General features: G+C 42.5%; 1 protein-coding gene across 2 annotated transcripts; it reads right to left on the bottom strand.

Moving 5' to 3' along the window:
* Positions 1-2,739: 2,739 nt before the first annotated feature.
* On the bottom strand, positions 2,740-7,202 carry LOC147633693 (two-component response regulator-like PRR73). 2 transcript variants are annotated; one of them, XM_086804697.1, is made up of 8 exons: positions 6,332-7,202; positions 5,770-5,931; positions 5,542-5,675; positions 5,201-5,359; positions 4,961-5,102; positions 4,412-4,868; positions 3,281-4,286; positions 2,740-3,193 (listed from the first exon to the last, which is right to left on the bottom strand). In XM_086804697.1, exons 1-8 carry the CDS (start codon positions 6,894-6,896, stop codon positions 3,047-3,049), a joined length of 2,772 nt encoding a protein of 923 aa, XP_086660823.1. In that variant the 5' UTR covers positions 6,897-7,202; the 3' UTR covers positions 2,740-3,046. The 2 variants fall into 2 exon arrangements, with proteins under 2 accessions (XP_086660823.1, XP_086660822.1); XM_086804696.1 differs by having other exon boundaries at positions 4,955-5,102; positions 6,332-7,201.
* Positions 7,203-11,051: the final 3,849 nt, after the last annotated feature.

Raw genomic sequence — 11,051 nt, 5'->3', positions numbered from 1 at the left:
GCTACTTTTGAAATGATAGCCCGTTAGCATGTGTTAAGTGGCCATGCAAGGGCTAGTTGAACTCAAGAGATATAGAGTACTTAAGATATTGGGGGATACCTTCCATGCAAAGATTCAAATTAAACTCAAGATTATATTTTTATCCAAGGGCCTACATAGCTCATTCATCAAGGTAAGAGGAAGGAGGCATGTGCACACAATTCATGGCTGATTCCAGCTTTCAAATCAGCCCTAAAACTCTACACCTAGATCAAGTTACAAGAGGTGAGTCCAAGCCTAGACCCTCTCCCTCATAACTTCTCATATGTGTTGAAGTAATGGATGAACCCTTGTCTGCTTTATAGGAGGAGAAGGAGGGGTTCCAACACCCCATGTGGGACAAATTTCTCATGCTTCTCTCCCCTCATGTCCGCTTTATAGGTGGAGAAGGAGGGTTCCAACACCCCATGTGGGACAAATTTCTCATGCTTCTCTCCCCTCATGTCCGCTTTATAGGTGGAGAAGGAGGGTTCCAACACCCCATGTGGGATAAATTTCCCATGCTTCTATCCCCTCATGTCCCCACAGAAATGATGTTGCTCATAATTTTGTTCAACTAGGGAACTTTTAATAAGTGAATTTGTAAAAACTATTTCTTGCAAATGGTAGTAGGTTTTAGTGTGCTTCTTTTTTGTGGTGAAAAATGTATATTTAAGCTAGATTAATCAAGATTTTGGGGTAACAAAAATATCCCAAAGGTTAGGGAAAAATCTGGTCCAAATCATTAAGTTAGATTAGCTTACTGTTGGGTCTATTTTTGTGAAAGCTCGTATCCATTAATGAGGTATCTTTCGGCGGTTAGTTACCATGATTTAGGATCAATTTATGACCAAAAATTTCAGCCACCTTGTCTATAAAAATTATGGATTTATTATGGATCAAGATCATGAAAGGTGTGCACGATAACCTAGTGTTCTTTATCCTCAATGATAAAAGTATGTAGAAGCCCTTCCATAGAGATTGTAAGGTGTGTTTAGAAGCTAATTAAGGTTGATTAGAAGTTTGAGTTAATGCTTTTAACTAGGGTAGATTAGGGACTTAAAGAGAACCAAGATATCCTTGATGTAAGAGAGCACTATAGTGCCATGCATCTAAGTAAATGGAAATAGCCAAGAAGGGGATTTCCTTTTAGGTCTTATTTGCCTAGGATTTTCCAAAAGAAAACCTTAACTCCTAGTGATGTCCTTTAATCACAAGATATTTTAAGCCTATAAAGGAAGAAGGGATAGGAGAAATGACTGTAAGGTTAAGAGTAGATTGTGCTAATTTCTCGCATGGTTCTTCTACCCAAAAGCTTATAGAACAAGAAAGAAAATTCCCATATTATTTAATTCATCTTATAGAAGGACCCTTTCATAGTCTAAGACCTTGATGTTCACATTATATTTATGGTACTTTCCCTTCCTAGTAGAAATACTTGTAAGGAAACTAGAAGAGAAATCTTCTTGAGAAGGTGAGAACCCCAAAGACCTTCATGTTTAGCATCTTAACTCGGTTTAAAAGCTTGTTTCATATGACTTACTTACCCTTTACCTCAACAGGAGAGATATTGGCATGAGGTACTTACCATGAATCCAAACATCATTTGAATGTTGATCAAATCACAACTTGGAGATTTAGTAAAAATTTATTGATAGTTATATGGGTGCCAGACAAATTAATAAAGACCAAAATACACCCCAATAACCATGGACTAATCCTTAGAAGGAAAATCGATTTAACTAGATTGCTAATACTATTAATCTCCAAGTGAAACTAGGCGATAAATGAACAAGAGGCTACTTATAGGGAACAAAGTAAAGAAACTATCCTTTCGAAAGAGAATGTTTTATATGAAATATGTTTGTAAAAAGTGTGTGTACAGGTTCGTAGACTACCATGTGGATGTCACACACGGTGGGTGGCTGGGTGGGTGGGTCCTAGCATATGCCTAGGTGAGGAACGTAGCGGACAGGATCCCTAGCACTAGCCGCGACTAGACCAAGAGTGTAAAGGAGGCGGGCGTCTACCTGACTCGACGAGGCAATTCAAAGTGGGCATAGGAGTGTGGACGGGTGGTAGTTCTTGTTCATCGATTTCTACGCCTGTAAGTTTTTCGGATATATTGTACGTGCAATTTGAAATCTTCCATGGCTGCCTTGTTTGGAGTTTTTGATTTAGAGATTTTTTGTAATTAAAAAGAAAAAAAGAAAAAAAGGGGACCACCTCTCTCAGTTCATTGAACTTCCTCAATTCCTCAAACCGCAAGCCACTCACTCCCACATGCAAGGATCAAGGTTTATTACAGCGAAGAACGTCGTGGTAAAAGCACCTAAGTTCACAACCACGATGTCAAGGAACACACAACAGAAGCCCATCCCAGGCAACGTATTGTCATACCCATTTTCATCAGTGACTTGCCGCTTGCGTGGTTGGCTCATAAAATCCGGTGATCATTGGTTTTTCCACACCTATAATTAGTGCTTCTGCCTGTTTTGTTTTTTTTATTAATCTGGACACTGCAGGCGTATAACATCTCTACCATTCCTTGGTTTCCTTAGACTTCACCAGCCGTTACTCAGCAACAGCTACACCACGTCCCTACAAATTTGGGGAGCTTTTGAGACGCACAGTACACATCAAGCAAGAGTAGGTCATACCCATAGCTTAGAGTCATGCACGTTTCCATGAAGAAAACTCTCCGTTTCGAACGGCACAAACAAAGCAAACCCAAAGTCGTGTTCATTAGAAGATCACAAAAAAAGCTACTAAGAGTTTACACTGACAGAAGCTGTATGTCATGTTACACCAAGTTGAACCTTAAGTGATCTTCCACGCATGCTACATTCTTAGATGACAGACTCACACATCCAGCTCAATTGATTGTAAACCATCGGACTTTTGGGCCATCCACAAGCAGCATTTACCCTTGTGAATGATTCCAAACTTGTTTCGTCCAGCTGCACCTTCAATTTGAACTTCAATGATAGTCTTCAAAGTTAAACAAGTAGTTCATATGCATGCCAGATTAAGAGGTGTCAGGACAGATACTGGGCACATGCAGCTGAGCATATTCAGGTTCTCCTGCAGCAAACTCATACACAGATTGTCTTACAAATTGGCCTCTCACCCTTGGCCGCTGTTCTGCCAACCTCTTCCGGCTTTGATAGCGTACCTGCGACGAAGTATATGTTACCACAAAAATAGAAGAAAATCCATGTTCTTGGGTTGAAGCACGTCTACCAAAAGTGCAAATCAATACCTTTTTCTCAAAACAACGTTCTTTCCTCTTCTGCCTGAACTTGGTAAGGGCGGCCTCTCTCCTTGCAAACCGCTTCTGATCAGGACCCGACTGCAAACCTTGCATTAACACCAAACAGTTTGCTGACCATTCTCCCCCATTCTTTAGCTGGGTAATATTGTCTCCATTACCTCCATCTGGCAATGCAACAACACTTTGGCCTTTGCTCCCATTGATACTTCCTGCGGCACTTCCATTCAAGCGAATGTTTCCATTGTTACTGCTGCTGCCACTGTGCCCATTGTTCCCTTCAGGACTATTGGCCATGCTAGATGATCCACAAATAGGGGCTCCTACTCTAGAATTCACCACTGTTTGATCCTTTTGCTGTGGGTCCACAGGTCTCTGCTGAGATGCATACTTACGGTGGTAGTGAAAATGATGCTGGATATGGTGATGATGATGATGGCTGTGGTGATGAGAATGGTGATGAACTTGAGATTGTTGATTAGACTGGCTCTGTTCATATGACAAACAACAATCATCAGCCTCGCTCCTTTCTGCAACAGAAGCTGCTACAGATTCCCAAAAAGGATCAGCTGCAAGGCCAAAAAACATTGCCAGGTCCTTGGGACCATGGGCAGTTTGTGGGCCATCATGAACCTTGCCAGGGGAGAGAGGAGTTCCTGCTTTGGAAACTTGTTGTAAAGGCAAGGGTTCCTCCTTGACCATGCAGGTTGCAGCACCGTCTTTTATAGGACGGATTGTGGCAGGCATGCCACTATTGTGCTTGTTATTGACATGTGATCTGTGAGAACAAAATGGCACCGGAGTTGATAGCTCTGTCGAGCCTTCTGTAGGGGCAAATCTCTCCATCTGTGCCGTGAGAGGAATTGACGTCTGAGAATTACTCCCAACACCACTCCCTTGGGTGAAAGGATGAGCTCTGTATCCAGCAGGTATAAACTGTGTGCTAGCTGGAAGAGTGCCTGATGACAAGGGCATGTGGTTTCCTGTGTTGGTGTACCTGAAATCCACTTCGCTCTGAATCCCAGTTGACAAAACAACCTTAAACAAACACTGATATTACCAGTATGTTTGCTACTTCCATGCAGACTAAATAACGTAAGCAATATGAACCAGAAAACCTACCTTGAAAAGGCAGAAGAACATGAATGCCTCAAACCGTGAGTGGTGCCATCTCGTTCTCTGTCATCTTCAGCACTTGACCGTGGATGTTTTAAAGTAAGCTCAAACATGGACGGAGAGCTAGAAATAGATGCCACCCTCTCTTTTGAGCTGGGAGAATTGCTGGCATGCTTTTCCAAGAAGTCATCTCCATCTGCACTTTCTCCCTGCTGTTCTTCATCATTGCCCTTACCTTTACAAGCAATTCCACCAATCAGATCTACAGCCTTACTCGAGTCATCATGCGATGAGCCACTCCCAGCCTCCTCATGTTCTATTTGCCTCCCTTCCCCACAAGCTGTAGCTGGAGCTTTCACTACCACTCCCCGATCTTCCTCCTTGTGGGAGAAGTTTGGCTCTGCTGCAGCCAGCCTTAACATTGCTATGTCTAAGTCATGGCCCGAAGCATGGTCAGAGATGTCTGCAGAGGGAACATTGAAAAAAATACATTAAATAAACAGACAAAATGCATCTCCTTCGGCCATTGAAAGAAAAATGGTATCGCACCAAAACCTATATTTTCAGAGTGTAATGCAGAGCCCTTCTCTGACTGTGTTGAAGCATATTGCATTAGGCCAGCCTTTGGCAGTGTCAGTTCAAAATTAGTGCGTTGATGAAAACTTTCCACTTCAACAGCTCTACTGGTCCATGAACCCTGGAGCCAAGAATTGCCCAATCGCCTTCTGTGAGCAACCAATAGTATACTAAAAAAAAAGTATTACCCGCTTGGGAGTAGCAGGATAGATTACTAACCTGGGTCCCACTTCCATCGTCACTGCCACCTCTGGTGTTTAAACCACTGCTGGTGTTTTCACTCTCATCATTGCTGACAGAGTTGTTGTAATCGGCAGCACCATCATGACTACTAACTTTCCGAGTTTGACTGCCATTGCCACTACCACTACCACTGGACTGCAGAACCAAATAAAATCAGGATATGGCAGCCCTATTTGCAAATAAGAGAGAAGAGAGACAAATAGTGAGATAAGACACATGACTAAAAACATGACTTATCAACTGCAACTTTAAACAGGTAAGCGGAAAAGTACTCACCCAGTAGCACCTTACATGACACAAAGCAGCAAAGCACTTACACTGTGGCACCTTCTCCATACGTGCTGCCACAAGTTCTTCAACTCATTCTTTCTAACTGGCTTTACAAGGAAGTCCACAGCCCCCTTGGACAAGCACTTGAAAACAATACCCATGGAATTGTGTGACGACATCACTGCACAAGAGGAGATCTTTATGCTACTAACCCAGTTATCTTATGACATGAAACAAAAGACATGAAAGAGAGGACCCCAAGTAACACAACTTACTGATGACAGGAATATGCTTGAGAGCTTCGTGGCCCAATATCCTAGAAAGAAGACCAATGCCAGAGAGGCCTGGCATCACAACCTCTGTCAAGACTAAGTCAAGTTGGCCAGTTTGTTCCGTCAAAAGATCCCATGCCAATAAGCCAGTAGCCGCAGATGTCACTGGGTAACACCATACAAAAGAGTTAGCGACACCACCAATGCAATGTGTTACCTGTGAGCACTAGAACACATTCCATGATCAAATGAATGCTTATGGACACTGCAATATTGTATTTAACACTATGCCATTAGAGTATTTGTCCACCTTACTTTCTGCAGTTTAAAAACCATGCTGGTGTGCACCTAAAAATGTTGTTGTCTTAATGTGTGTGTGTGTGTGTGTGTGTGAGAGAGAGAGAGAGAGAGAGAGAGAGAGAGAGAGAGAGAACATACGTACGAGAGAGACAGAGAGAAAGATCTAATGCAAGCCTATGGACACTGCCGTCTCAAATCCCACCTTCATGGACTATAGAAAGGAAAAACAGAGAACCAGAGAGAAATAGGGAGACGAAGTAACGACCTTCATAACTGCAATTACGCAGAAGGGCACTCACGACATGTCGGGTAGAGTCGTCGTCCTCCACAAGTAAGACTCGCAGCTGGCCTTGGGGTAGGAAGCGCTCCCAGCGAATGGCCGGAGCTTGATGAGGGAGAGTCTGCTTCAGCTGTTGCAGAAGTTGCGCCTGCCGCACACCTTGCGACACAGCTTCCTGCAGAACCCGGCTCCTGCTTGCCCTCTCCACACCCCCATCACAATCCCCCCTCACAGCTTTCTGACGGCCTGCCTCCTCTGCAGAAGCGTTCCCCGAAATCCTCACATATCCACCATCTTGCCTTTTTCCAAAACCTACAGCATCCTTCCTTTCACAAACTCTAACCTTAATAAGGGCCGAACCATCCTCCCTGTCACACACCGTAGCCCTAGCCTGGGACGCATCATCCTCCTTGTCGTAGACTCTAACCCTAACTGGTCCTGCATCCTGTTGTTTCTGACGTCCATTTACCTCTGCTCGCTCCGCCGAACGTTTCTTCGAGCCAAACGGCGATGGCGCATTGGTGTCGGAAACTAGTGCTCGTGTTGTCATCAGAAGTAACGACCCAGAGAAGGAGAAATGTTAGCCTTCAGCGCCACGGCCTACGCTCAACCTGTTGCACGGAACACCGGAAGCTCTGCGCCGCACCGTTTCGCAAGACATTTGAGTATCAAAGAGATCCGTATGAAACTCTGAAGACTCAGAACTATGGCGATCGGAGACCACCACAGGTTATGGCGAGCTCGGATTTCCTGCAGAGAAAAGGAGCATAAGAGCAAGGTACGGCGAAACCAGGGTTTGGTAGAAGAAAAGAGAGAGCACAACTGAAGCAACAATGGCGGACGTAGGTCTCACACAGGAAAGTCAAGCCACGCAGTTACTTTAGCATGAGAGACGAATGACGTGTCTGCCAGCATGGCGTATCCAGAGACGGTGGCGTGGCGTATGGTAGAAAACGTGGCGCGATATCCGTGGTTCGAGCGTGCGAACGTGGCGGGGAATCAAAATCCGACTTCGGGCGCGGCCCCAAATCCAAAGCCAGCTTCCCAGGCAGCGGGCAATCTCCACGTCGGCAGATATTTTAGGGCAGCCCTGCCCGCGACCTCGCAACACCTTTATGGACACGTGTCGTGAATCAAATTTCACCACGGCCCTTTAGTGAAGGGAAAGCTATTAGAAACAATTTTTTATTTTAGTTAAATTTTTTTAATGGTCCTTAAGAAGGAATCTCTTGGGGAAGAGAATAAATGAGAGAGAGAGAGACACAGCGCACCCTCGCAGTGTAAGAGAGACACAGAGTGTGTCAGAAATAGACTTTTTTTCTAACTCGGGAAAAAAAGGATGACCTTGAAGTTCAATCGATTTTTTTTAAAACTAGTGTCGCGACCGGTCTCCGACGGGCCAGGAGCATTTTGCATTTAGGTACATGCAAAAGAAATATGTGTAAAATCACCCTTCCTTTCCTTTTAGAAGCTAGGCACATTGAGTTACACACAAACACGCATAAAGATGTATGTATGTATGTACATGTACGTATGAGTACGTGTACGTGAAATCCATTAAAACCATACATGCCACAACTGGAAGATATGTGTAAGTGTGTGCGCGCCTATGAATGCATGTGTGCATGTCACATACACAAACACGGGGCTGGGGTAGAGAATAAGACCACTCAAAAGGAAGTACAGAGATAGTGGGGAAGAGGATAAAGGAAAAATATCTGTGTATGCGCACGCACCCATAATATCCATAGATATTGGTCACACTCATACATATATGTATACATCGCCCTCAACTTGTCACACTCATACATATATGTATACATCGCCCTCAACTTGCCAAACTAATATATAAAAACATCGTGATTGCCATATATATCCATATAGAAGCTTCTAGCATTACAAACCCATAAAATGATGAGTATCTTAACAAACCTGAACACAACCTTAAAACAATCTTCAGACAACTGGATTATCTCTCCTTGGTAGCCTATATCCCGTGCCTCCATCTAGCAAAATGTATGCCATAAAAAATATTAGCATTGAAAATATAACTCTCGTAGAAAAAAGTTGGATAAGGATAAAAGCGGCGTTTGAACAGGCTTGTAAACAGCAAATTGAAAAATTCTATATTGTCTAGTGCCTATGCACCGAAAATCTAACTTATCAAGCTTTTCATAATCCACAAACATTACACGTACATGAAGCTGATCTGCAACCTTCCACAATAGTAGATTATAAATTTCTAGGAGCCCAAAGCTCTCGTCCTTGTAACTGTCTCGACTATACAAACCCAACAATAATCTGGGTTCTAAAAATTGAAGATATTCCCTGTTGTTGCGCAAATGAATGTTTCAATAAAAATATAAATTAATCAAACAACACACAAAAGCTACATAAAAAGAAAGTTTGTATATATACCGTAAAACACCAGTGCTCTCTAATAGTTCGATAATTAGAGAAGCCGTTGCTCGGCCTTCCTAAAATGGAGGGTTTACAATTCAGCCACCATGAATATTAAATAAATCTTGAAAAACAATAATACCTAAATTGTCCATGTGTGAATACTTGTGTGGCCAGATAAATCCCAATACACTCAATGTTTGTCCTTGGGACTTATTTATTGACATACCAAAAGCTAACCTGACAGGAAATTGCCTCCTTCTTATGTCAAACGGCAATTGAAGCATAGTTAGCACAAATGTTATCTTGGGAATAAAGACTCTGTCTCTAATGTTTGTACCTGTAATGATTTCTACTTCTATCATCTTTGAGTTAAATTGCTTGCATATCAATCTGGTACCATTACAAAGTCCTCGTCGCTCGAGGGTCCAAATTGCGGAGCAAAATGATAGGCGTATTAATTTTTAGAAGTTGGCGGTGAGGAGGGTAACCACCACCTAAGTTCAAACTGTTCAAGTACTCAATTGGATACAGTATTGCGTCATTCTCGCAAGAAACAACTAAATCTGTACTAAGGTATTCTCTTTCAAGACCAGGCAATGAACTCAAGGCTAGTTCATTGATCTCATCAACCTCTAAATTTCGTGGTGCAAGAATAGCATGGTCTTTGAAGAAGCATGCATAATCCTCAACTCTATGAAGATCTTTGTATACCCATTCTACCAAACTCAAAACAGAGTTGCCATGGATCAACATTTGCGATGGAATTACTACTCTACATTCATTATTTGGCTGACCTATAGTGCCATCCCCAATTTGGAATGTCCATTTGACAAATTCATGTTCTATACCACAGTAAGCACTTTGTCTAACCCGCATGTTTTGGGTGAGCTTTAAAACACTCATATATCCCCAAATATGTGACCAGCATAACGTTGCATCAACAATGTCTTTGCGCGATCCCTTTGGCTCAACGGGTAAGATTTGCCTAAAGTCACCACCAAAAAGCATAACCTTTCCACCAAACACTGTATCACTTTGCATAATGTCCCTTAATGTCCTGTCCAGTGCTTCAAATGCGTACCTATGCATCATTGGAGCCTCGTCCCAAATGATTAACCTTGCAAGCTTCAACACCTCAGCCAATGGGCTATTAGTTTTGATTCCACATGTGCTAGAAGCATTGAGTACCAATGGAATTTTGAAACGTGAGTGAGCTGTACGACCATCCGAGAGTAATAATGCGGCTATTACAGATGATGCACATGCCAAGGCAACGTGTTTCTCTCCACGCAATCAAGATAGCAAGGCATTGTAAAAATAAGTTTTGCCTGATCCACTTGGTCCATCAAGAAAAAAAACACCACCCTGGTTCAAAGAAACGGCTCTAAGGATAGTATCAAATTCTCTTGATTGACAACTATTAAGACTCCTTTCTATGGAAACAGACAAATCAGCCTGCTGAACAGAATCAAACATCATCTCTTCCATCATCAAACCATTGTTGATAGTGGCAACACTTGATCTATATGGAGTAGGCAACCCTTCAAAATCAGTTAACCGCTTTCCATACTGGTGTAAGAGATCTTGCTTGTGCAACAAAGCCTGATTCTTTGCTATAGAATAACAAACACCAACATCGACACACTCTTTGTAGCAATGAATGCAAAAAATCTTCCGAAAGTTCGGCGGAGAATTTGTTCCAAAGCTGCCCAGGGTATATAGGCTTACAAAAAACCATTATAATGACAAACAATTGACGCAATTGAAATCATCTATTTTGAATTGCAGCTTCATAGAGACACATGCACCACTCCTCATCACTCTCCAGCATCCCTCTGGCTTCACATGCAACTTTAAAACAGCATGGATACAAATGTCCATTCACTATTCGCAAATCCTCAAAAGATTTGCACCCTTTGCACATTGTGAGTATATCCGTAAAGTAATATTGCTCACTTACACTCGGACTAACATTATACATACGTCCAATCATATTTTCCCTTTTCCTTTTAGTCCATGAGCAAAGAGCCGAATTCCACATCCACTTGCAAGGGAAATCAACACATAGTATGCTATTTACATCTGCATACAATTGATTAGCTTTGAACCATTCCCGTGAGAGATGTTCTTTGGTTTCTGTCACAACTAATCACATCACACAAGTCATCCTAGTCATTGAAAAGCACATTATAGTGCATTGGGAGATGAACACGTAACCTTTGTATATCGGGCTTTTCATCATGCAAATCATATTGATATATGCACCAACATGCCTCTGAAGCAGAAACGTACTGTGCATCCA

Source organism: Cibotium barometz, chromosome 11 (genome assembly GCF_041138505.1).
Source record: "Cibotium barometz isolate CiBa-2024 chromosome 11, ASM4113850v1, whole genome shotgun sequence".
NCBI lineage: Eukaryota > Viridiplantae > Streptophyta > Polypodiopsida > Cyatheales > Cibotiaceae > Cibotium > Cibotium barometz.
This window is presented reverse-complemented; position numbering and strand designations above follow the sequence as displayed.